Genomic DNA, 27,451 nt, shown 5'->3' on the forward strand with positions numbered 1-27,451 from the left:
CATCGCATTGGCTTTATCTTTTGCACTTCATTTTTATTTCGAGCTGTTGACAACCCTGTTTGCCTCGCTCTTAGCTGCGCTCTTTAAAGAGCTAAAGCTACGAATGTTTGGCTTGTTGTTGTTGCCAAGCTACCAAGTTGGCTTGGTTACTCATTGTTTTGCCAATTTTCGTAGCGTTGCGACTAGTTTCAGTTAATACCGAACACTCGCGCCCAACAGTTGAGTCGTGAGCTCCCGACGGCAGTGACAGTTGAGCATAAGATAAATAAACAAACGATAAAAAAGAAAGAAAGAAATAAAAACCAAAAAGCGCACTCCCAAAACGGTCGCGTCTCTTGGCATCGGAATCGGAAGTTCTTTTGGCTTGTTGTCGTCGTGACCGAGGTTTTTGTCTGCTTCATTATATATACTACCTACCTACCTATATATATACATAACTATAGATAGTTTAATGTATGTACGAACAGATTTTTAGTTGAGCTTTGCTGCGAAAGTGGAAAGTATCTTATGGATACCTTTCGATTGTAGTAGAGCAAAATGCATGCAAAGCGCGCGTTTATTTTTTGTTGTTTTGTCAATAAAATCTGAAAGCCCCAGACAGACAGATACTATAGCTGTCTACTTAGTGCTGTATTTAACTGTGACACACATAACGGAAGTGCAAAGCAATAACTAAATACGTGTGTGTGCTTGACTGTGTGTGTGTGTGTTGCTAACCAACAAAAAAAAATATATAAATTAAATGTTGGCCAAAAACGAACGCGTTAAGCGCTTTATATATTGGCTAAAGCAACAACAACAATAATAACAACAAAAGCAGCTGCCACCAAATGCAGTAAAGCGTGAAGTGCTTGCCAAATAAAATTTGTTTATATACTAAACGAAACTGTATGCAATAAATACTAAACAAAAAAAAAATTAGAAATTTTTATATACAAAAAAATTGCTTCAATTTGAACTGTGTTTGCTCTATTGACGTGTAAAATTTAAATAAATTACCCGCACACAATGCTATAAAATTTCCCTGCAGCTAAATAACACACGTAACTTAACTAACACAAGTAAATAATATAAAGTATTGTCACGTTGTATGTTTTTCAAAGCTTGTAAATATCATAAGCATGTATATTTAAACTAACTCAATATAAGCTTATAGAATTTATAAATTTGAGCGCTTGGCTTATAGCTAAAATATTTGAAAGTTCAAACTTGTGACTCGATAGCATTAAATATAAACGTTGTTGTTTGAATTAATTTAAATTGATAGCTAACTAGAAAGCCCTTCACTAACTTGGCTGGCTATTCGCCCAAATTATGCTTCAGCTTTGACAATTAAATTGTCTGCCTTTGCTAAAGACCAAGCATTTAAACCCTTTCGTTTCAATTTACATTAACTGTAGTTATATGTCATCAGCATGTAAATAAATGCATGCAAGCTTTTAGCCCTTAACGGCGCAGCAAGTAACTGAAACGTGGCCAACGTGACCGCTTGCTCCTTAAGCTGTTTGTGCCTCACTTTTGGGAGCAGCAACGCCGCTTGTATTATATATTCATATAACATGCTACTCTCATTACTAACCCAACGTACTTATCAAAAAACAAACAAAAAACCAAACGAACGTCTCATCGTCTTTTAGTACGGGTGTTGGCCTCTTCAGCGAACCGCATGCTGAGCTGCTTTGGAGCAGCATAAATCCATGGAAACATCATGTGGCTTTGGAAACAGCGTACACTTCAACTACAAGAACAACAAGTACAACAACAGCGACTACTACGCATTGTCTTGCATCTAAAAACCTAATCCTAATATCTTAAACTTATCGCCGCTAACAAAGCTAATCGCACGCTTCAACCGACCGACCGAACGTTCGCCAATCCGCTGGCTCTCTTCATCGTAACTAGCAATAACAAGCGTCTCTCTATCGGCATTTGTGTGTGTTATGTTTTGTGTGTGTTTTGCTAATATCCAAACTATTGCTATTTATAACCCCCTGCTCGCTGTTAACGATCATGCATAGACCGACGCTAGCAAATCCTATAACTGCTGCCGGTATTGCCTCATCCATATCAAACAACAACAAATCAAAGCGTGCACGTCAATACAGCAAATCAGCAGCAGCAGCAGCAGCGGACGGCGCAGCGGGACAAGCAAACGAGTCTTTAATCTCAAATGCGCCGTTGCCAATCTACTACGAAAAGCATTCGCACTCCGCACTAATCGACGCTTCAATTGATTTAGAACATTACATCAGCGCCATGGAGGCACGTCGTCACGACAATGAGCCGGATGTTTGGGCGCAATTGCAGCAAAAGGAATCGGATATATTGCTGGCCGCGGAGCTGGGCAAGGCGCTGCTGGAAAAGAACGAGGAGCTGGTAAAACAACAGGAAAAACTTATAGAGGATTATTCGGTGAAAATTGAGGTGAGTAAACAAACTTGTTTTCACTTTTAAAATGCAAGCACGCGTGGCTAACTTTCCCAGCCTTGAGTATGGTATAAGTTAATAACAATTCAATAATTAAAAGCTTATTGATTTCTAAAAACAATTAAATGTGCGACAGCTGCAAGGCTACACTTTTTATCACATGGAGTTGCCACCTAATGCAATCGATCATAAGCTTATCGATTACTAGTTGCAGCCTGCTGACTGCATTTTTATTTTAGCAAATAAATAGCAAAATTTTTTGCTGACGTGTGCTAGCTAAATTAGCCTATTTGCATAAATAATACAGCTACTATATGAAGTGTATTGATTTTTTCGTGGCCACAACTGTTACACTGACAAATTGCAGCTGCACTTCATTTTAATATATGGCAGTACTTTTTATTTGCGTGTGTGTGTGTGTGGGTCAGCTTTGTCAACTGTAATGGGGCAATGAAATATTTAGACAGTCATAAAAGTACATATAGCACAATTGATTATATATAGCGTAGTATATAACGCATGTATATATCTATCAAATTGGTTGGTCAACAAAATGACAAAACGACACGCAACAAAGTGCGCAGTAAAAAGGCAAGAGAAGCAGCAAGCAGCATAAAAGAAGAAGATGTGCATATGTAAGTAAATAAATAAACAAATGTACATATGCTATTGATTTTCAATGCTGTTGCATTTGCGTTGCAGGTGAAAAGTAAATAGCTTTACCGTTATATATCAGCCAGCAAGCCACACGCGTTGATAACTGAAATTGTCAAGACTTGTGCGTCTTTGTTTAACTTTATACAATGTCTGACTGCTGTAATGGCCTTGAACTACAGTGGGTGTTACCTGTTCAGACACAGACACGACATAGCACATTAGACATTTACCGATAAGCTAACTCCAACAGCAGTCAATGCGCTGGTTCAAGGCATTAGCCCGATGTACAGGCTTCAAGTTCGTGGTCGTTCATTAGCATATTGTCTATTTGTACTGTCACCTGTGCATAGTTTGAGCTAAGTACTCAGACTAATGGCTTTCTTATCAATTATATTAGCCCCAGCCATTTCCGCAGAGTTATTGAATTTACCTTTGCCTAGGAAATGGTTGAAGCCAGTGCCCTGGCAATGTCAGTAACCCGTACGCATGTAATACGTTGAACTTGAATTTTCTGCTGTGGGTATTTTAGTCATGGGGCGGCACTTAAAATTGTCGCATGACTTCATAGCCAGCCAAGGCAATAACTTGACTCAAACTAAGTCCTTGCTCACGCTAGTTCTCATCAACATTTATCATTGAAGCTAACTAAATTAACTTAAAACTCATTAACAAATTATTGTTGCTGTTGTGGCGCAAGCAGCTCAAAGTTCCCATGTTCCACTTTTCATTATTAAACAAAAATCAATTCGTTGCAAGCTACAAAATTAGTTACATTTGAAGCCAAAGGTCAACTGCGCTGCTGTCTTTGGGTCAATTAAGTTGACTAGCTCATCCTGCTTGCCAAATTTTTAGCATGTCAAAGCTATATATGTCACCTTGACTGGGCTATAGCTTTTAGCAAGTGGCATTTTGGACTTGGTGCGTATGCGAAAATTAATTTGTATAATATTTTTTATATTTTTTTGCGTTTTGGATTTGGACTAACTGATGCGTCATAATCACAATGCCACATTTGTTGTTGCTGCTTGGCCATTTTAGTTGGCCCGTCCAGCGTGAGTTTAGTTGCTCCGACTGACGTAATTAGCATGCTTGGCTGGCTGGGGGTATTGAGCGCTGGCTGGCGACTAGTTGTAGGTGTGGTTGCTGTGTAGTTCATCAAGGCGCGCCTTAATTTTTTTTTTTTTTGTATTTTGCTTGCTGCCACAACTAAAAATAATCAAAGCGTGTGTGCCAATTTACGAGCTTGGACTTTTATTTTTAGGCGCTTTATATATTGTATTTTTGCATTAACTTGTTATATGTGACTATTTATTGTTGTGCTCCAAAAACTAATACATATGCTAATGAGCTCATAGCTTGAAACTTGCCTAACAAAAATTTGCTCAGTTTGTAGTTCTCAAGCAAGTTAAGTATGACCTGCTGCCATTTATAGCACTACACTATATATAGTTTATAATTCGTTACAATCTCGCTCTCTCTCTCTCTCTCTCTCTCTCTGTCTATTGTTTGTAAACGTGTTTTTACGCCCAGTTGTCTTGACCAAGCTTCAAAATAAAAAACCGTTGGCTACAGCACAATTGTCGATTGGTTTAATCAATTGTAACGCATAGTTCTCAAATATATAACTTGACAAAAGATATTTGTGGGCGTTGTAGCTTAAAATTTATTATATATTTACCTCTGGCCTTTTCGAAAGTCGCTTTGATTTCATGTTTTCGTTATTGAGCAACCAGTTTTTTTTATTTATTGCATTTGTTAAGTTAAGTTGTTTGCTGAATAGAATGGCAAATTCCATTGACTGTAATTTGTTCTTAAGCTTAAGCATTGAATGTTACTTTGATTAGCTTTAACAACAGGATGCATTTAAAATGCAGTACAGAAACTAGAAGTGATAACACTATAATTTATATAACAAGCGGAAATTGTTAAAGCAGTGACAGCTCTATCGAAGTTCTTAAACAATTTACCGTATAAGAAGTAGAAAAAAAAGCACTTAACTGTTTTTTATGCGACAAAGCAACTTGTTGACCATACAAAAGTTTAAAACTTTTGTTGCTCCTACGCTACAAGAATCGTTTGAGCGCCTACGCACACATATAAACAATTTTATTTTTATAAGTATTACTAGCTTCAGTTTTATAACACAAGTAAAATCAAAATCTTGGGCTCACGTACGCTGAGGTGAAGTCATCAACGCATTGACGAGAGTCCGTGTCCGTTGAATTTATTTTATTTACGTATATGCAAAAACAAAAGACTGGCAAAATTTCAAAACACTTTAACTCATTTACATACGAACGTTCCAATTGGTTGCAAACCAGTTTTAAAAATCTTTTTTTTTATAAGCTATATATATATTCTGCTGCTAAGCTGCTGATTCACAGCTTCATACAGTGCTTAAGCTTACTTACCTGACTTTAGCTATTTCAGCTCCCCTCAGCTGTAATCAGAACTTTTGCGTAGCTCAAATTGTTGGCCCATTTGCTGTATGGCTAATTGCTTTACACACGTTTCTGTGCTGTAGCGTGCCAAGTTTTATGACTAGTCCACACCCCCACCAACACTCATAACTTGGTCAGCTTGAGTTCGCCTTTGGTCAGCCTGCAAATTAGGGTCACTCGACAAATAGCCACACTAGTTATATGATTATTTTGCAGTCAATTGCTCTCTTGCTCAGCGGCGTTGGAGCTGCTGACCTGCTGTTTTGCGTTTGGCACAGCCCTCCATTAAGCCATTCCTTTGCCCAGTAACTACACATTTCTTTTTTTCCCTTTGTCTGCAAATGTCATGTGGTGAGTGGCTTGTGATTTGTGTTTTCTTTTCTTTGCCTTTGTTTTTAATCGTGTACTGTAGGTCTCTTCGCTTATTGCAAATTACTGTTTCCTTGTTCGTCCTTTTTTTGCTTTTTTTGTGTTCACAAGGGAAACTTGTAGTCAGTTGTTTAATGCGGATTCCGTTAATGGCGTTCCAGCCTTTTGCTTTTTTTTGTTTTTAATTTTCTTATTTTGTCATTACATTTTGCAATACAATTTATTAACTTAATGTAGTTGCTAATTTACCGTTTTCAAACTGTCTGAAACGGGCGTCGAACTCTCGATTGCTGCTTATCGAAAAGTTTTGTCATTGTAACTGATGTTGATATCGCTTTTGATATCGAAACTGTTGTAAAAATAACTTGAAAACCATTATAACATTATTTAAGTTTATTTAAGTTTATTACATTAAAAATGTCCCAAACGAGCTTTAGACACTCGATAACTATTTTCCATTCTTATCGAATCGTTTTCTCATTGAAACTAATGTTATAATAACTTAAAATAATTCAAGTTTATTTTACCGTTTTAAAACTGTCTTAATCGGCTTTGAACTCTCGATAACTTCAAGCTTAGCTCAAAAAAAATCCTGGGCATCTTAATTATCGATTATCTATAAAAACTTAAAAGCAAACTTTATTTTTTCCAATGTAATTTCTCTCGATAACTCTTTGCTGAACTTTAAGCCATGCTTATCGAATAGTTTTGTCATTGAAACAAATGTTATAATAAATTGAAAACTAACAAAATAATTCAAGTTTATTTAGCCGTTTTAAAGCTAACTTAAACGGCTGTTGAACTCTCGATAACTGCAAGCTAAACACAATCATATGAATCTTAACTATCGATAGTGCTATTATAACATGAAATTTCTTTTGTGCTTTTATATTTTTTATAGCTAGTAGTTGGATTTATTATTAGTTGACCAATTGTCACAGTATCTGCACTTTGCTGTCTCATCAAATTACGGAGCTTCGGTTTAACTGTAGTTGTAATTAAATACCATAAAACATATTTCCATGGTATTAAATAATTTATTTGCAACATACAGGAAGTAAAGCATTCAAATGCTGTGCTGCATGTCCGGCTGCTGTTTAAACCAAAGCATGGCTGGAATTAATTTGTAAATTCAAATAAATTGCATAATCTATTTGCCTGACACTGTGCAATTATCTTGTTAAGTTGCAGCCAGACATTGGTTATCAATTTATTGTTTCACTGTCAAAGTCTCTATTGATGTGCAAATTATATTTAAACTCAAAGTTGGGGAGTTGCAACTATAATTATCGCGCTAGCGAGACCTCCCCAGCAATTTGTTTAGCTATTATTAAATTCAAGTTACAAATATGCCCTAAGACTGCCAGACATGAAGGTTCCCATTCAAAATAATTCACTCACATGCACACACTTTGTAGGTGTGTGTGTGGAGTAATTTTATTTAATTTTGCTTTTCTTACTTCAAAATACATAATTTGCAACCTTTTTTTTTCTTTTTTCTTGCTTCTTCATAACGAATTGTTGAAGGTGAAAGCATTTTCACTTTCAAAAATAATTTGATGTCAAAGAGACGCTTGGGAACAATAACAATACCAGTTGATAAATTTTTAACAACATTAATATTTATGTATAAGAAATATAAGTACATATAATTAATACAATTTGAGTGCGATTTTATTTTACACACTGTAAGTAAATAAAGTCAAGAATTATTTAAGTGTTAAAGTCTTGAATTATTTATTTAAAGCCAAACAGTTAACGTTGAATCAAAAGTTCTTACAAGCAAAATTAAACTAAATTTTTTTAAAAAATACAAAAAAAAAAATTGTAATAAAAATATTTATAGATTAGTAGCAAGGATTGTGAAATATCTGAAGAGATTTGGATTAGTTTTAGCTATTTATAGTTAAATTAGATTATCAATCAAATAGGTTCAAATTCAAGACTCAAATGAGCAATAAAGTTAATGTGCTCCATTTCGATTTGCAAATAAATATTACTCTTAATTATTTTAAAAATATTTACCTTTAGCTATATATTCATTTCTTAATTAATTAATGCCTAACTTGAGACTAACTTGATGAAAATCGTTTAATTGCTTTAGAAATTAAAGCTTTCTAAATATTTGCCTTTTATATTAGCGGAAATGCTCGTTAGTCATCTTACAACGGATTACACATTAGCAATTCCACATTTGATGAGTAAAAAAATATATTAATTAACATTATATGTTAAAAAGATTAAAAATGCAAAACCCTTTACATTAAACTTCGATTTACATGCAGCTCAATAAGCGTTAAATCAATTAAAGCTGCATGTAAATTTCAATACTGCCTGCTACAAAATTCTATAAATACAATAATTATTAATACCATGTACTCTTTGTGCCTTTTAGCATATTAGCTCATATGTCATATAATATATTATATAGCCAACATATGCTTATCATTCGTAGCTACACCCACTCGTATGAAAATTTATCATATTTTCCGTCAATAACTGAGTCACTGACATTTAATTACCAATAACGTACATTGCGCATATATAGAAATAGATATACACATATGCACACAAAGTATATGCATATATATATAAAGCTCGAGCCTGCTAATTGGGCAGCTTTCATTGCAATAATAATATATAAAAATATTTGAATTGTGACTAAGTGAACAACGAACGAGTTTGTGTCTCAAACTCTCAACCAATTGGCAAACTCGGCTGCGTATACAAATGCAAATAAATATGCGTGCAAACATTCAAATACACACTTTTATATATATAGTAAAGTACATAGTATATACCAAATATATATGTTTGTATATGCCAATCGAACGTTAGCATGATGACAATAATATGATAGACGATTTCGAAAGCCCAAAAAGGCCAACAAATAATAAAGTTTTTGCCTATTTGCTTTTGCTTACACACAAAATCAGATACAAAACCGAGTGTCAGGCAAATTGGGTTCCAAACAATGTGCCAAAACTGTTTGGCATACTCTCCTCACTTGGCTCTTGGCTTGAATATAATTGAATTTGGCCCTTGGCTGACAGCCCAGCCAGTGCCAATGAATATAATTTATGCATACCCGCTGCCGACACATGCGAAGCTTAATTCCATTCAATATCGTATATTGGCTAATTACAAATGCTGTCTGAGTTATGTTATCACGACAAGCTCAACATATTTATGTGCCAGATATGTTAATGCTGCGGTCTCTGAACAGTAAGAGCGACTTTAATATGAAAGATGTAAACTGATAAGAGTTTGGCATTGTAGTCTGGCCTTTATATTTATTTGGCTTACATAAAATAAATGCGAAATTAGTCTTATTTAAAATATACTAAAGTTTTGTTTAAATTTTACAGTATAACTTAAATTCAAAACTTTTGAATTTGCTTTTGTTGATTTCATAGATATAACAAAATTAGTTTACAAATTGTTTGTCGGCTTTTCAATAACGTTTATTGCTATATGTTTTGGTTTTAGCATTTTAATTTCCATTTCAAATTATTATTACTATTTGGAGGCGCAAATTGAATATTTGTATTTTTGAATTGCTATACATTTTTAATTCCCAATTTTTATTTGAATAAAGGTTTTTTTCCGGAATCATGAATAATTTTTAAGCCTTAGTTCTTGCTATACCATCTATCAAATATAAATTGTAATATTTTCAACACGCAAAATTTTAAAACTCTCATACTACAGTCTATATTAAAGTAATCTTTATAATTGCCAATAATATTGCAATTTACATTAGTCAATCAAATTCAAGAAAGTAAAATTCCATTCCAGCTTGATTAAAATCAATCCACAAGGTCGAACACTTAAGGCAATTAAAAACAAATTTGTAGCTCAATTAACTAAATTAAAATGCCAAAATATATAAAAAATAAAGCTGTGTGTAAAGTTTGTAATGAGCCAAACAAATTTAATACATTGCACAATTCAAATCAAATTAGTTAAACTACAAATTTTGACCCATTTCGTATAACAATGCCCATGGAACAGGCGTCGACTGCGCTGCTGCGCATGCGCGACAGCGCAGCAAGGCATAGAAATAGAAAAATAAAAGAGTTCGATGCCATGTATATAGTTATACATAATATATAAGTATATGTAGGCAACAGACAATGTGTAATGCAAGTTACTTGTACTTTAGTTTAGTTGAAATTACTGTAACCGCATTTTGGGGCTAAACAGCATTATTTTAGCAAAGTGTTTTTTGGTGTGTTTCCATGTGTCCTAATACTGCAACGTTGTAACTTTAATATACAACTGCGCAACGCTCTCGTGCTCCTCGCTCTCTTTCGCTCTGGCTGGCGCTCTCGCTCAGTCCGTGTAATTAGCGCTCTTTTTGCTATTGTTACCGTTTGCGTAAATCTTTGCTTTAATTGCATTTGTATTATGCATGTGTGTTGTGTGGAACAACTCTCCCACATACAGCAACACACACACACACACTTCATGGCCTGCAGGCTTAAATACTCTTGCCTAGGTTGTTATGAATTTTATCACAAATTGCAGAAACGCTTTTTATAATAAATGCCAAGCTAAGCCAGAAAACTTGGAGTTGCCATTTCAGTACGATTGTTAACAATTGCTGATTTCCTCAGTAAATTCACCAACGTTGGTGAGTTCAGTAATACAATTTCATTTAAGCATTTGAATTCCAGCCGATTGTTTTCGAATACGATGCTGGTGAATTTATTAGTGATTGGTAATGCAAAAAATTCTCTGTTGGCGAAGTGATCTTTCCTCATTGGCAAAGACATTAACTTAATAAATTTAATCAATTGGTGATTTCTTCATTTTATGTAACGATAAGATTCAAATTCACCTGCCTATTGTTATTACAATCACTTTTGGTAAAAGTTGGAAAGTGTAGAACATATTTTCAAACACTGTGCTGCAATCTAATAAAAGATATTACCTTAAGAGGAAGCTAAGACTGCTCAAAAAGTCGAATAGTCAAACTTTACTCAGCGTTTTAAATATGAAATTTAAGCTTACTTCGAGTTCTTAGTGCATATTGAACTTTTTTCCAAACATTAGCAACAATCCAAGCGCTCATTTGCATACGAATTATTATTATATCTATAAAAATAAAAATATTTTCAAGCAGCAGCTGCGCCAACATGTAAACAATGAGAGCATAAACTATTATTTGATCTTAAAAGCTAACAGAACAAACTATTTTTTTAGAAATTAATTCATTAATTTTTAACTTACCAAAAGTCAAACAATGGCACAAAATGTTTTAATAGACTTTATTTAGTAAAAGTGAGTATGAGGCATCAAAGCCTCCTCTACTGCTAATTTTAGCTATAATAATTATTCAGCTAAAGCTAGTGCATTAATTGTGCGACTTGTGCAATCAAGCTCAACTATTTTGTCGTCTTTACTTCACTGTCACTTACAGGAAACCATTTAGCATAGCCTGAGAACTAAGTCGCTTGTCATTTTGTTATTTTTTGCTCACTCTTTTCTTTCTTAATTTGCTGCCAGGCAGTAAAAGGTGGCAAGCACTTTTTTGTTGTTGTTGCTGCTGTTGTCGTCGCTTGAGTTATGGACAGATTGCGACAGATCTTTAGGCAACGAGGCGCTGACAACTAAGGAGAGCTACAACTGTTGCAAGTAGTTTGCAGCTACTTGCTTATGTAAACGATAGCTTAGAGCCTTTTATATGGGGACGCTGTTGCAAATTGTAGTCTAACCGATTGTTGAAAAGCACATAAAAACATGGTTTTTGCTTACGTATACCGTAATATTTGCAAAGAGACAGTGTGAATTGCTAGTGAGATTTAGGCAATCTTAGTGTAGCCTCCTTATACATTATTAATCACAGCTATTTATGCAGTTTAACCAGCAGTAGTGTTCATTGATGATAAAAACAAATTTATCATTGACAAAAGAAACATAAAACATGTTTTTCCCATACATAATTAGCTCATAAATTGTTTAGCGTTTGGAACAAAGAAACTTTTTTTTTTTTGCAGACAAATGTTGTGGTTAAATTGTTGTTGAGCTTAGCTCATCCAACAACAGTAGTCAATAGCAATGAGGCAAGAGAGCAGCACAAAGAGAGAGAGAGAGCAAAGTTTAGTCACAGCTTTGGCCCTGAGTTTGCTCGCTCTTTGCCGCTCTGTTTAATAGTCTAAGTATATATTAGTTAAAGTAGCGCTGCTACTTCTTCAAGATTAATGACATTTTAAAACAGCTGCCTGTCATCTCAGAAGGAAGTATTGAAGCTTGCACTATAAATAAATATATTAGCAACTCTCGCTTTTTCGGCTGCCAAAAGTGAAACTGGCTCAGGGCTTAGCGCAAATATACAAACTCAAATACATATAAATAAATAAAACTTGCTAATTTTTGCTTTAGGTGTGTCTGTCTGTTTATGACAAAGATCAGAGCTTTATATATGAGAAGTTAGCAAACCTTAAGGGCTTTGCCCCTTTGCTTATTTATTTAGAAACTCTCTCAATCTCTCCGTCTTTCTTTCGCTATCAATCAGTCGATCTTTCGAAGCTATAAAGCGGAAATAAGCTTAAGGTTTAATGGTTAGTGCTGGAAGCCGTGTTTAGTAAGCCTTGCCAAATGCATTTTTTGCTTACTCTGTCATTGTATAATCAATATTATTATTATTTAAACAGCTGTTTAATCATTTCTTTTTTGCTCTGTTCATTTTCGCGCCAGTTCATTTACTTTTTTACCGTGATCAATTTTTCGTTTGTAATTTTCTTTTTTTATAATTGCCATATTATTTTTTTCATCATAACGTTGCAATGAGTTTTGAGAGCGTCGCGTCATTAGCGCGGGCAGTCATAATTAAAAAACTGTTAGAGAAACCAAAACGTATAAAAAATCATAAGGCTCAGTTGAAACACAAAAGAATTGCGCTGGAAGTAGAAAAAATATGCCATAGCCAAGACAATTAAAAATTAAAGACAAAACAACAAAGTTTTTTATTATTTACTTGAGCAATATTTAATCACATGTTTTGAAAAGCAAAAACATGAGAGAATTACACAAGCTCAAGAACTTTGCTACGCAGAAGACCTTCTAGGTTTAGTGTTAGCTTTTGTTTAGCAGCAGCAAAGAAGCTTCAGTGACAAATTAGCAAGCTCATAAACAATTGCCTAAAGTAATAAATTTCATTTGCAGTGTGTTCTTTACTAACATAAAACAATGACTTTATTTACTTTATTATCTTGATTGTACAAATTGCAAGATACAAAGTATAATCTAATGTAATGCTTTTCGTAATGTGCAATTTATCAAATTTTTGGCGCTCATGCCAAAATATGAACATTAATTACTATAGAGTGCAAAGACCTTTATAGCAATAAACAAATAATTTTTGGTTTTAATTGCAACTAATTGAAATGAAATGGAAATTTAAAAAATGAAATAATAGATTTTTAGCAGAATTCCTGCCTAGTTAGTATTAATTAATCATATAATTTTAATAAGATTCTTAATATCAGCTTATTAATATTTATTTGTAATTATTGACTTCACTTTATTATATTTGAATGCACATACATATAAATTATTATATACTATTAGACTAAAGACTAAAATCTCAAAAGTTCTCAGAGGCAAACCGAATTAATTCGGATTATAGAGTTTATTTTATGCATACACTTAATTCTGTTTGGATGTATGATATAATGATTTCTTATCTTATGCTTAGGCCAAAAACCTCCAAGACTTCAAAGGTGGATTTAATACGAATTAGTTCGGATTACAGGGCTTATAATGTTGGAAAAATTTGTTAGTATGCCTTGGCTACACTTATTTGGCTGAATGATATAATAATTTCTTATATTATGGTTAGACTACAATTCCAAAAGACTTGAGATGCGAATTTAATCCGAATTTATATTAAATATTAGACTAAAGACTAAAAGCTCAAAGGCAAACTCAACCTTGGAATAAATCCGAATAAATTCGTATTAAAGAGTTTAATTTAGAACAATTAGTTCGTCTTAATTATATTTGGATAAATATAATAATTTCTTATATTATGGTTAGACTAAAATTCCAAAAGACTTGAGGTGCGTATTATATACGAATTAGTTAGGATTATAGGGTTTACAATGTTGGATAAAATATTGTAGTATGCATTGGCTACACTTAATTCTATTTAAATGCATAAAATAATAAAAGCTTGTTTAGACTAAAAGCCCAAAAGAACTCAAAGGCAAAACCTCAATTCTGTTTGTAAACTATTTTTAGAGCAAGTACTTTGGGTACTCATGCTTTGTATATAAGAGTTACTGGTAGTTCTGTATGCTGTTGAACTTGTCTGTGGCTCTTTAAGACCTCAGCGATGACTAATTGTTAAAGTTAACTGAAAGTCACAATTCCGGCTTCTTCAGCAATTGGAACTCGGCTACTTATGTGGCTGAGACTCCGTCAAGCCCACGCATCATCTTTTTGTATAGAGCGTGCGAAATATGTTTGGGGCATGCTGCCCCCTTTTCTCTTGTGCTGCTGTTGCAAGTTCGTTTCAGAGCTGTGCGCATGCGCAGTGGGCGTCACAATTTGCCGTAACTATTTATGGCCTAATAACTTTGGTTGTGCCTTTTGGCGTTTGTAACTTTAATTAGTGTACAACTTGATTTTAGAACCTCATCAGTTATTTATTTATGTTTATTTTGCTTTGTTGTTTTGCTGTGCAAAATTTCAACGGAACGTGTTGCTTATCTTTTGATAAAAAGCTCATGTTTTCATATATTTGCTCGTAGTTCGAAGATAAGATAAGCGAAGCAACAACTGCGATTTTGTCGCTTTGCCTTTTTTTGTTAATTGCAAGCGTGAGTCATGCAGCAACAATAAAAATTAATAAATCATCTTCAGCGCTGTGTAGTTTTTTTTTTGTTGTTTGGCAAGCCTTTGAGCCACTTTTAATTAACTGTCTCTTTACCGCTGCAGCCATTAAATTTTAAACAGCGTAAAAATTGCCAAAGCTTTAAAACTTTTGCTTGCTCAATATTTACACAATTTCTTTAACAATAGCGCAAAATTATTGTCAATGGCAAGCTAAGGGCACGAATATGAAATATGAAATTAAGTGCAGTGACTTCAAAATTTTACTTTTGTTCAACTGTAGCAACTTTTATTTAGGTTAAACTGAAACAGATGCTGAGAATTTTATAGTTATGATTCGAAAGGCTGTTAGCCTTGACTCTAAGCGTTTATTAAAGTTAATTTCGTATTTTTGCATCTTACAACTAAATTTATGTGTTTATTTATGTTCAAAGCAAACAAAACATATTATGTTGAACGTCTGACGATCAACTGACAAATGTTTTTGACTTTTGCAAGGCCAACGCTCAATCCTCTCCTCGTAGCTCATCTGCTCAGCCGCCCCCACGAACATTAAGCAATGGCCAACTTGTTTGAAGCGCCCTGCATTGTATTTTGCGCTACTATTATTATTATTATGACTGCTGCTATTTTTTTCTTCCACTTCAAACTGGCAGTCAACTGTAGCAGCCACGCCTCTGAATCCATGACCAAGCGGCTGACGCTGGCCGAGTTGTGATTGTGATTGCGTTGACGACGTGACCTTAGCGCATAAACAAACTTTACCAAGTCGCATTGTGGAGCAGTTGGCAACGTTGTAGGACAGGGGAGTGGGGGTAGACTGACTATTATAAAATGCATGTGAGCTCATTGTCTATGCATCCTGTTCAGCTAAACTAAATTAACTTAAAGGTCGCTTTAGTTTGTGGGTCAATGCAGATAGCAATGCAGTTTGCAGTAATCGATGGTTATCGCTTTAACAATCGATAATAGCTGCAAAGCACTGCTAAGCTGTTTTAAATTATTAAACAACATTTATTCATTTATAACTAAATGTTATGCTATAAAAAATAATTGCAAACAATTTCTTTAAGTGTAGTTTAAGCTGAATTTAATTGCTTATCAAAAGCTTCTTAAAATTCACATAAATCTTTATAGCTTTACTTAGGCCTGAAGGCTAAAGTACTATATAATTAATACTAAGCTAGCATAAAAAAATAAATAAAGTAGTTTAAGAAGATTTTGAAGTCAGCTTGAGATTTTCAATGCGTACTACTTTCCATATTGTTAATAAATAAATAATTTTACAGTTCGTAGCGCTGTTAATTGCAACTTAGGACTTGTCTAATTGCTTTTTAAATCTTAAACAGCAAATAGCTTAGCTTACGCCTGCAGGCCTTCAGTTGGTCTAGCTACAATTAGAGCTAAATAAATAAATTAGTTTAAGAAGTCTAAAAACTTTCTTGCATAGGAAATGTGAATTACTAACTTTCCATATTGATTATTAACATAAGCCACAAGCTTGGCGATCGAAAGTTATTGAAAGCTTTATATTGAGAACAGCTCATTAGGCAAATATATCTGATTAAATTAATAATTTGCTTTTGCACGTTTCACATGCAACAACAAAAACAGTAACGACACGAGTTAGTGTGGCAACTTTGCTTATTATAATTGTTGTATTTACACAAACAGTGTTTACAACTTTATCGTGTTGCTTGCAACGCTTTTTGTTGCATATAAAATCTTTCGAAAGAGTTTACGCTTCCCGTCGCTGTTTATCAGACATCAGTAATTAATTAGTGCAGCCGTCTACATAATTTGCCATTTAAATGAGCAGCAAACGCCAAAAACGAATTAAATTAAAGCGTATAATTTGTTTATAAATGCAATCAACAAAGTGCAAACAGCGCCGCTTGACATGATGCTTGAGAAATTTTCTACAAAGACGCTGCCAATTAAAAGCAAATGCATTTTAATTGCCACATACACACACAAGTGAAAAGAAGCTGTTGGCTGTTGGCTGTTGGTTGGTTGTTTGGTGTTGGCGGCGAAACCGAAAGTATTGCTACAGGCCAGTTGGCCGCCGCATATTGCACATTGCGCATACGCAACGTTGAACGCGCGGTGCAACAGACTGCAGCCAAAGCATTTGGTAAATGCTGCTAAATATGTTGTAAATTAGCCAGAGCAAATCAAGGTACTGCTGCCTGGGCCATTGACTCACTCTTGGTTGAGCTCATGCCCATGAGTCAGCCACAGCCTGAGCTGAAATGTTTATTAATATACCGCTTAGGTAATTGCAAAACATTTGACATTCAAAACATTCGAGGCTCTGCACCTTTGTGTCGTTGGGTTCTGTCTGCGCTCACGTTTTCTACATTATTTATGGCAATTATCGTGGCGTGTGCTTTCAACACCGACAAAAGACAGCGCAAAAAATTAACTATGGAATTGATGATTTGACAGAAGTTTGCGACTATCGTTTAATTAGACAATGCTGCAATCGATTACTCGTTGCTTGCCACTCGCTGCTAACTTACAGCGAGTTATAAGCTTTGCCTCTTTTACCAAGCTTCGTCGCTTTGACTGATGTAGCACAGTTTATTTAACATTAGTTAACAAAAATTTGCATAAATACATAAATAAATATCAATGAGTTGCCTTTTATGACTCAGCAGCGAGTGTGGCTGAATTGCATTTGTGTCAATTGCTTTTAAACATTTCCTGCTGCAGCGCAAATAGTATGAGCAGATAGTAGAAGAAGTGAAATAAAATAGTGTGCCAAAAGCAAATAAGCAACTCGCGGCTGGGTAAGTGGGTCATATTACGTACTATTTTAACTACCACGTAAGACCGACTCCTGTGGCATACTCTATACTATTTTATGGGTAATGTAATTCAGTTCACTCGATGTAGTAATGAATAAAATTGTTGTATATCTAATAGCTTAGTTATATTCAATGTTTTATTCATAACATCATTGTAATGATAATAGATTCCTTAATCTATTGACGCCAACGATATTATTAGATGATATTATTTAAATTTATACAAAATTATTATTTTAGCACCCCTAACTTCAATTCTTTGTGTATTTCAAATTGTAAACATTTAAAATTCTCACATTAAACGTTGTTATAATGAATAATATTAAATGAATTAGTTATATTCCATTGTTTATTGATACCATTAATGGATTCTAAAATATAATTTGATGAATTTTTTGTAAATTTCTTTGACGATTTTTAAAAAATTTTAAATATTTACATTTGGTTACACAATTAATCAATCTCTATGTCTAGCTCCTTTCGAAAATTTGTGACTTAAAATATGCCTTTTTACAGGGTATTTTTATAGCCAGCTTCATAGCTCAGTTATGACCAAAAAGGCGTCAACACAAATTACAATTACAATTTGTTTTGTTGATCATGCAATGCAATTAACTGCCACCATACAATACATTTGTTTAGCTCTTGTAGCACCATAAGAAAATTCAAAGAAAAAGCAACAACAAATACGTAATGAAAATTAACGCAAAAAAGAGAAAAAACAAAACTGCTGGCCATCATGTGAGATTGCGTATTGTAATACTTGTAATATATTATATTTTATATTCAAAACAATTAGTGCTAGTGTTGTTTTTTAACACACACGTGTACAGTGGGTACTTGTATATCTGTGTGAACCCATTTTTGCGGCCTGCGTCTGATGCCAACTTCCGTTGTTGTTGTTGGCTGATGCGCGCCTCGTCTTTGCCCCGCTCATAGTCATCATCAACACATTTCATTGAGCGTGAAATAGAAACAGAGAAAGTATGTACAATAATTTTTTTTCTCCTTTTGTATTGTTTGTTTATTTTTCTTTATTATATTTTTTTTTATGCTGTGTTGCTGCTGCTGCTGCTGCTGTCAGTGCAACGCTTTGGTCGCCTGTTATTAAAGTTTTTTTCCATTGTCTGGCTGCAGTTTTTCTTTTTGCTGCAATTGCAATTGTTTGAGGCGCGAGCCGAGCGTCGCCCTCTTTGCTGCAACAACAATAACAACAACAACAACAACAACGTCTCTACTGCAGCAGCAGCAATTTTTTTGTGGTTTATTTAATTTAATTTTATCTTTTGGTTTTTGTTTTTTGGCATTTCATGCAAATTACCTGTAATTTTATTAAAGCTTTTCATTTACAGCTTTGTCACTTCATTTTATTAGCAGCTAAGCTTAGATTTTGCCTATTGTTTATGTTTTTTGTTATTGTTATTAAGCGTTGATAAAGCGGCGGCAAGCGTGTCTCAATTTCTTCAAGCTACGTGCGTGGTTGAGTTTTCCGTATTTGGTTGCGATACGAGTTTTTAATGCTTAAGCTAAGCTATTGTCACATTTTGTTTTAAATACTTGTTTATATTATTATGTCTCTCTCACAGGCATTTACTACTTTCCTTTGTAGCTTTCTTTGCTCACGTGTTTTGTGTTTTGTTTACATTCGAAGGTTCCCCACACATATCGATTAAACTTTGCATGCGATTTTCAATGTCGCCGCAAACCTTGATCTAAAAAAATGGCGATAAAAATATATATTTAAGCCTGGCACACTGTCTATCAATCACAAGCTGTCAATTATGCAAATTATTTATCGTTAAGTGCAAGCACAATTAGATCGATTGTTCTAGTCGAGAGAAACGCTTATCGCGCGAGCAAACTATCGAAGCTAGACTTGGCCGCAAATTGGCTGTTAAAAAGTAAATGCTCAAATTGCACTGACAAAGAAGTGAAAATTTCAATTGCATTTTAATTTGAATGATGGGAATTTGCGGTTGTCTTGTCAGCCCAATGATGTCAAGAGGAGCCAACACTGCATTGTTAGTGTGAAAACAAAGGTACGAGGCACAGTGGTACAAAAGCGGTGTGCTCTTGTTGCTATTTTTAAAGCAATTACAAATAGGTTTGTATGCTTGTTGTATTTATATCCTTGTGTTTTTTCATCAGATTAATTGGCAGCTTGCTGCAATTTAAAATGCAAATGTTACCCTAACATAATTCATTGTGAAACACTTTTAGCCTTGTGTTTGCCTTTGTTGGTAGCCAGTTTATATTTTTTTCTGTACGTGCACATTGTTGACTTTGCTTACTTTCATTGTCTGCCCAGTTAGCTGCGGTAATTGCTGCAGTGGCATAGAACAAACAATAAGCTTTTTATCTGTTGGCAATTAGCATTTAATGAGCTTTCATTTTTGTCGCTTTGTTTGCAGAAACTTGAACAGGAGAAACATGTGCTGCGACAGAAGCTGGCCATAGCTGAGGATGAAAGTGATCAGCGTGTGCTCGAACTGCAGGGAGATCTCAACGAACTGAAGGACAAGCTGCAAACACAAGATGTGGCCATCAGGCAGGCGGAGAAGGAGAAGACCATACTCATCGATGAGCTTCAAAATCAAAATACGCGCCTCACCGAACAGATACAAGAGGCGCATGCCACCGAAATGAAGCTTAGCGCACAGATACAGGAGCTCAAGGATCAGTATCACTACAGAAACAGCAGCCTGCAGGAGCATGTCAACAGCTTGGAGTCCATCAAAACCGAACTTAACCTCACCACTGGCAAGCGGCAGGAGCTGGAGCGTCGCCTGCAGCATGCGCAGCAGGAAAAGGAGACGCTCACCTCATCGCTGGATGAGGCCTCTGACAGAATTCATATGCTGGAGCGCCATGCTCGCGAGCAGGAAACAAAATTAGAGGTGAGCTCCATCACGTCGCTTGTTAAATTTTCGCTGAGATCGTGATTTATATATTTTGTCAGCTTTTTATTTATTTATAACACTTCAAAGCAAACAGAACTGCGCAATTTCTCAAGAGCACAACAAGCTTATCAAGACCAAACTTTCTTTCAAGTCTTTTTGTGTTTTCGTTTCAAGATAATTCTATAAATGTTTGCCATTATCTTAACTGTTGTTTACATCTTTTCAGACCACCCTACAAGCATTGGAGCGCTCTCAGCGAGAGAATAATGTCCTTAGTGAACGATTGGGCGCGGTAAGTTTAAAGATAATCACACCTATTAATAAATATTATGTTCAACTAGGCTTGCCACTAATATTAAATAAAAAAAAATTGTTTCATTTTAATAACATTTTGTTATATTTAATAAGAATTCTTTATCTGTATACTAAAACTAATCCAATAATGACTAATACTTATCTCTAATTACTTAAACAATAATTATAAATCTTTTTAACGCTTACTTCTGTTTTTTTTTTTATAAAAAAAATATAACCGAGCTATTTTAACATTTAGTGCAGATATTTAGTCTTAACTCTGAAGTTTTTATTAACTCAGTCAGCATATAGTAATCTCTCTTGATAAATATTCCGTTCTGTCATAAAGAAACTTTTTAATTACAAATGTCTTTTGATTTTCCGCAGGATTCGAACTCCGCGTCTGGAAAGAAAAGTCTGCAATTTGAAATGGAATGCGATGAGGAGGAAGCAAGCTTTTCAGAAACTGGCAAACCCAGTCAAATGTATATTGAGGCACGTTCGGTTTATATACAGCTGAAGTCCCTGGTGGATTCGCTGAAAGTGAGCCATGATGACGACTCTGGTAAGCTACAACATTCTTTTATTAAGAACCCCTTACTATATTTCCATTGCACACAGGTCTCAACTCGGACATCTCACTGGACCTTGAGTCTATGGATAACACAATGTCAAGCTCGGATCGCAATGACAGTGATCATATGGCCATTCAATTCCGCCAGGGCATGCTGTCGGCCATGTCTGATGAGCTGACGCGTCTATTGCTGAATTTGGATGCTGGCAACTTTAAGAAAATGCTGGACCAAACGCGTAATCTAGTGCTAGAGCAGGAGGATGAAATCAAGCGCAGCCATCAGCTGATACAGCAATTGGAGGCTAAGGTGACTGTTACAGATGTAGAGCTGCAGAACGTGAAGGAAGAGCGCGATCAGGCGCGCGGTGATCTCGTTGATAATACAGATCGCGATGAGCTGTTGACAAAGGCGCAAAAGGAACGCGATGCGGCCAATGAGCGTCGCACCAAGGCCGAAGTTGAGCTGGCCAAGACGCGCGTGGAGCTTATGCAGGCTAATAGCCAGCTGCTGGAGTCTATACAGCAAAAGGTTGAGCTCTCTCAGCAACTGGAGCAATGGCAAATGGATATGCAGGAGTTGATAGATGAGCAAATGCGCTCCAAGCTTATCAACAATCGACGCTCAGCAGCCTCAGAGACGACACCGTCAGCGCCCAGCAGCGCCGCTGCTCAGTTAGCCAAGCGTGTGTCCAGCTATAAGCTCTGGAGCTTATTTCAGCGGTAATTGGACCAATCTAACAGCGCGCTGGAAGATCTACGCAACTCTTATATTTTTAATGTAGTAAAGTTTAAGCCGACAGCAATGAGGAGGAGCTATACGCAAATATACATAAATATATATATATATATATTTTTAATATTTATACACACACTGATACACACACACATGCATACGCAAAAGATAGACTAAGTATAGTACTATGTATTTGTACTTACAAGTTGTAATTTCATGTACGTAAGTTGCGTCCTTCTTGTGTTCTTTGTAGTGAAATCTTTTTAAATTGCGCTTTATTAATCTTAATGCATAATTATTACTATTGTAATTGCACTATCGTACCTATGTTAAATTTATATAAAAGCTTGCTCTCTGCCCCCCTCTCTAATTAGTTAATCTTATAGTTCGTTTAAGCTGCAACGGAAAATCAAAAAACAAAAAAAACATATCGCCTTATTTTGTTGAGCGTCTAGTAAATGCTTTTAAAGCCTTTGCTGGTTCAAAACGTTGTGTTTGCGATAACTGAAATCAAAATGTTATAAATTTTAATCATACATATTTGTAACCTAATAGTGTACCTAAGCATAAGTTTAAGCAAAGCATTTATGTTATAATATATTATGATGAGTAAATATATTTTTCAAGTAGGCAGAAAGTGTGGAAATGTGCGCGGACTACGCGTCAAACAACTTGCCTTAAATACGGACAATGAATCGGAAAGTTTAACATTTTAGATTGTTTAACTCTATAAATTAACAATAAAACTATACAACAACAAGTATTTTATATTTTTATCTGTCAACACGGGCATTATGTGAATTAATAAAACTAATATAAAATATAACCGAGTTACTTGATATTATTATGTAATTAAAACACATTCTTGTCGTTTCTACGAACTAAGTAAACTTAAATTTGAATATAATTTCAAAGAGTTCGAAACAGCAGTAAATATATCGATATTATAAATACCAAATTTCGTGAGAACTTAGATGCTCTGATCGCATGCTGCTATATATAGCTCAGTGTCGATAGAATTTTTCGCAACCAATTTAGTATTCAATACATTTTGCCTATTTATATTTCATAAATGAGAACGCGCCGATAGACCTGTTGTCAGAATAATTTGACTCGTTACGATAATTATAAGCCGAATAGAACTATCGATACATCGATGTATTGACCGGCTACCTACAACCCTGTCCACTACTCTACAAGCCAGCCATCCCTAGGTTTTTCAAAGAACAAAAAACGGCAGCAGTTTCAATTTCATTCCCAGTTTATAGCAAAAGTAGTAAGCGACTAAAAGAACACACGGCAAACCATGCCTTCGGCTGCTACCACATTCACCAACAACAACAATAATATAAGCAAGGAGAAACGCACCTCAGTGAGTTCTATTGGTGCGAGCAGTGGAAATGGTGGCGGAGGCGTGGGTGGCGTTAGCGGCGGCTGTAACAATAGCAACGCTAGCAATGGAGAGCATAGCAGCAATACCAATCTAGCTGATTATGCCAAATCTGGTGCGGGAGTGAGTGGAACTAGCGCCGCAGGCAGCCAGACTGATCTGACCAACAACAATAATGTCAATGCCAAAACGCTTAAACTGGCGGCCGCAGCGGCGGCGGCCAGCGAGGGGAATAATCCGATGAAGCAAGTTCTGATCGCCATTGAGCACAAGATTCGCAACTTGGAGAAGCGCAAGGTGAGTAGAAAAGTAGCAGAAATGTAATTGGGACAAAGGATTCGCGACCTAAAGGCAAAGCCCACCATTTTTATTTTCATTCGTCACCCGCTTTGTTTCGTTTTTTTTCTCGTGCTACGTTTTGCCCCCCTTGTGCTCGCAGATTTTTCGCGACGCCATGTTTGCTATCTGTCAGCGTTGCCAGATCAACGACCGTGACTAAATGACAAAATGTGTGCTTTATGTTATAAAATGACAATTTTTCAAGTGACAAGTAACAATAATAAATGCGATAAACTAAAGCAAACCATATAAATATTAAGTTTGGTACTTTGCAATAATAGAAGTTAAACGACTTTAACAAAATTATGCATAAGCCGGCGTAAAGTCTGGCAACACTAATGCCGCATGTGTCAGTCCCGCTGTGGGATTTTTAAATTATCTTTAGTGTCGTTTCGTGTTACTTGTTTGTGTTTGCTATTTTGACAAGAAAATAAAGCGTCGCAAATAATGTTATGCATGCCAATGACTCACACTCTTATTTACACACACAATGTAGACCAAATTGGAATCGTATCGCGCCATACAAGCTGGTGGAAAAGAACTGAGTGCCGACCAGGCCGCTGCCGTTGCCAAGTATGAATCTGTGCTGGCCGCTCTGGAGTTTGCGCGCGATATATCCAAGCAAACGCAAGTGACGTTCAAAGAGGCCGAAAAAGAGCAGAAGAAACAGGCCCGCAAGGTAAAATAAATAAAATGTTTGCTGTCCATATAGGTTTATTAAATGCTTCACTAACTGTAGGATAACCAAGCCAAGGCTGTGGCGGAGACCATAAAGATACGTGAATTGCTTGTTATGCAAAATGTTCTTACCTGCTTCAACGATGAGCAGGTGCGCACTGATTTTCTGGCCGGAGAGAACGGAGCCTGTAAACTGGAGACTAATGAACTCGAAGCGCTTGAGAAATTGTGAGTTTAAATAAAAACATTAACGAATATCTTGTTTCATATATTTATTTAATGATTTTCGTCTTTTTACAGCTTCATGGATGTGCAAACTCGTCGCCCAGAAACCACGGATGATGTCAGCTTCCTTACCACTGCCCAAAAGGCAGCCGACCTCTTTTCCATGACCATTAATGCGCGCGCGAAGCCTTATGCTGAGATAACGTTCGAGAAACTGCGCGCAATCTTCCAGCAGATTCAGGACAGCGGCTACCTGGACAAGTACTATATGATGCCGATGTCTGAAGCAACGGGGCCTGGTAATGGAACTGATAGTGGCGCGGTTAGCGGTGAGGGCGATGCGCTGCTTAACGATGGTGTAGTTGCTGGTGAACTGGATGCGCAATTAACTGGCGCATCGGCGCACAATTCTCTGGAAGATGGATTGGACAAGCTGCCATCTGGTGAGTTGCCTGAGCTGCAGCAGCCGGAACGCGGCCAAATGATGCACGAGTCACAACATCAACGTGTGCCAATCGAGCAGACCATGGTTGTGCAGCAGCAGCAACAACAACAACAGCAGCAGCCACCGCCGCCGACGGGTTACAATGCAGCTCCAGCTGCGGCTGTAACAGGCAACACGACTCCTGTACATGTGCTCTACGCAGCAGCACAGCCGTCTGGACATGTGGCTCCAGGACAACATGCTCATCAGTTATTGAGCAGCAGTCCAGTGAATCTCCAGGCTTTGCACGGTGTGCCTCCGCCGCAGCCACAACATGCGGCGCCTACGCAGCAGCAAACACAACACTTTGGCCCAACTACAGTGCGTGCTGTTGAGAACAACTTCTTCAAGCCGCCACAGGCGCCAACACCACAGCAGCAGCAGTTCATGCAGCAGCTGCGTCCATTGGCCGAGGTCTTGGGCACTGGTAGCTTCCACTTTCTGCAGGACAGTGAACTGGACGCACCAGAGTCGATGCCCCAGCAGCAGGCGCCACCACCACAGCAGCTGCCTGTTGCAGGCTTGGTGTTTGAGCAGCAACAGCAACATAATCATGTAGATGAACCCCAGGCCATTACCACGCTAACCTTTACTAACCAATCCTATCCAATGCAGCAGCAACAACAGCAGCAGCAGCAGCCGCCCCAGCAGCAACTGTTCTCCCCAGTGCTGTTGCACGATCAGCAGCGTCAGCCCCAACAGCAGCCCATGGTCATCATGGCACGCTTGCCACCACAGCAGCAACCGCCGCAGCAGGCGCCACAGCAACCCCCTCAAGGCATTGGCATGCAGCCTGGAGATGTGACTGCTGTCTTCCCCTACGACAGCGCCGTCGTCAGCTATGAGCAGCAACTGCAGCAGCAGTTGGGCATCAAGCAGCCACCACAACCCCAGCACGATGAGCAGCAGCAGCAACAACAACAACAGTCTTCAGTTAACGATGTAGAGAACAACGACTGGCATGCGCGTAACACCAATGCGGCAGCCACAGCCGCTTTGACCAATGTGCTCAAAACCCAATCTTCGGCGCTGGCGGAACAGACAGTCACAACGCCAACGGCTCCGTCCAACAAGTGGAGCAGCGAGATGAATGCCATGAGCAGTGCCGCCTCGAACGGCAGCAACGGTAGCAATGGCAAGCAGGATTGGGCCACGCCACGTGACAACAGCGGCGGACGTGGTGGCGGTTACGGCAATGACAACGACTCGGGTAACAATCACTGGAACAACTCAGGCAACCAACAAGAAAATGGAAATCGACGCAACTCTGGTAACTATCAGCGACGCAATGGCGGCGGCGATGAGCGTGGACGCAACGGTGGCGGCAACTATCGTGCGCGTCAATATGGCAACTCCTCGTCCCAGCAGAACGGACGCAACAGCAGCGTCTATTTCCGCAACAATGAGTCCAGCGGTGGCAACAACGGCTACTACCAGAATGGCGGCGGTAACGGCAATGGTGGCTACAACAAGGAGTCGCGCTATGAATCCTCTGGCGGTAACTCGTATCGTGGTCAGCGCGGCGGTAACCAGCGCAATGGTCGACCCATGGGAGATCGTGGTGGTGGCTACATGAACCAGCGTCAGTCACAGCAGCAGCGCATGCCGCTAACTTTGGAGAATAAGAACTAAGCAGCGAAATCAGCTGTTCGGCCTCAACACTTGTATTAAAAGTAAAAGCTCCTCATGTAAACACAAATGCATAAACACAACCAAACACACACACACACACTCACTCACAAACATCATCATTAAGAATAAAACACAATCACACACAAACACTCGCATACACACACACACACACCCATGTACAAGCGACGTTACCACGTTGGCGTAGGATTAACGGTTAGTCAGCTATGTGAGAGAGGCTCCCATTTGTGGGAGCAGGAAAGCAGAGAGCGCAAGTGAAAAAAGCAAACAAACAGTTTGAGCATTTTTTTTAAATACAATTAAATGTTTCTATATGATTATGATTTATTTAATTAACTATTAATAAAAAAAAAGGAACCATAGTTTATAGCAAACATCAGTAAACAACAAAAACAAAAATACATGTAACACACTTACAGGAAAGTTTAAAAACACACACACACACACATACACAAACAGACTAGTGAATGCTGTGGGTTTTTAAAACCCTTTAAGCAACAATTAAATGACAAACAGCTGCTAAATATGAGAGTAAAAACAACAACAAGCGATCCGCAAATTAACAACAAATCTTAGGGATGATGAGGAGTTGAGAAAAGTGCTTGAAACTTTTCGTCTTAATAAATCATGCAAAACAAA

General features: G+C 37.0%; 2 protein-coding genes across 4 annotated transcripts; both read left to right on the top strand.

Annotated features, from left to right (window-relative positions):
* The first annotated feature begins 187 nt into the window (after positions 1 to 187).
* Positions 188 to 22,831, top strand: LOC108600826 (bicaudal D-related protein homolog). Of its 2 annotated transcripts, none has more exons than XM_017988618.2 (6): positions 188 to 384; positions 1,638 to 2,424; positions 19,957 to 20,442; positions 20,672 to 20,737; positions 21,127 to 21,304; positions 21,361 to 22,831. In XM_017988618.2, exons 2-6 carry the CDS (start codon positions 2,011 to 2,013, stop codon positions 22,035 to 22,037), a joined length of 1,821 nt encoding a protein of 606 aa, XP_017844107.2. In that variant the 5' UTR covers positions 188 to 384; positions 1,638 to 2,010; the 3' UTR covers positions 22,038 to 22,831. The 2 variants fall into 2 exon arrangements, with proteins under 2 accessions (XP_017844107.2, XP_017844108.2); XM_017988619.2 differs by having other exon boundaries at positions 189 to 384; positions 2,240 to 2,424.
* Positions 22,832 to 23,249: 418 nt separating this feature from the next.
* LOC108600010 (caprin homolog) lies at positions 23,250 to 27,129 on the top strand. Of its 2 annotated transcripts, XM_017987314.2 has the most exons (5): positions 23,250 to 23,733; positions 24,272 to 24,454; positions 24,515 to 24,681; positions 24,754 to 25,717; positions 25,778 to 27,129. In XM_017987314.2, the coding sequence occupies exons 1-5, from the start codon at positions 23,353 to 23,355 to the stop codon at positions 26,792 to 26,794; spliced, it is 2,712 nt and encodes a 903-aa protein (XP_017842803.2). In that variant the 5' UTR covers positions 23,250 to 23,352; the 3' UTR covers positions 26,795 to 27,129. The 2 variants fall into 2 exon arrangements, with proteins under 2 accessions (XP_017842803.2, XP_017842802.2); XM_017987313.2 differs by having other exon boundaries at positions 24,754 to 27,128.
* Positions 27,130 to 27,451: the final 322 nt, after the last annotated feature.

The sequence above is a fragment of the Drosophila busckii genome, chromosome 3L, assembly GCF_011750605.1.
Source record: "Drosophila busckii strain San Diego stock center, stock number 13000-0081.31 chromosome 3L, ASM1175060v1, whole genome shotgun sequence".
NCBI lineage: Eukaryota > Metazoa > Arthropoda > Insecta > Diptera > Drosophilidae > Drosophila > Drosophila busckii.

What these genes read in the sequence shown, in the direction of transcription:
- LOC108600010 (XM_017987313.2), top strand. Translation starts at nt 23,353, where the DNA reads ATGCCTTCGGCTGCTACCACATTCACCAACAACAACAATAATATAAGC. An exon ending in AGAAGAAACAGGCCCGCAAG is followed by an intron (nt 24,455 to 24,514) that starts GTAAAATAAATA and finishes CACTAACTGTAG; the next exon opens with GATAACCAAGCCAAGGCTGT. An exon ending in CTCGAAGCGCTTGAGAAATT is followed by an intron (nt 24,682 to 24,753) that starts GTGAGTTTAAAT and finishes GTCTTTTTACAG; the next exon opens with CTTCATGGATGTGCAAACTC.
- LOC108600826 (XM_017988618.2), top strand. Translation starts at nt 2,011, where the DNA reads ATGCATAGACCGACGCTAGCAAATCCTATAACTGCTGCCGGTATTGCC. An exon ending in ATTATTCGGTGAAAATTGAG is followed by an intron (nt 2,425 to 19,956) that starts GTGAGTAAACAA and finishes CTTTGTTTGCAG; the next exon opens with AAACTTGAACAGGAGAAACA. An exon ending in GAGCCATGATGACGACTCTG is followed by an intron (nt 21,305 to 21,360) that starts GTAAGCTACAAC and finishes CATTGCACACAG; the next exon opens with GTCTCAACTCGGACATCTCA.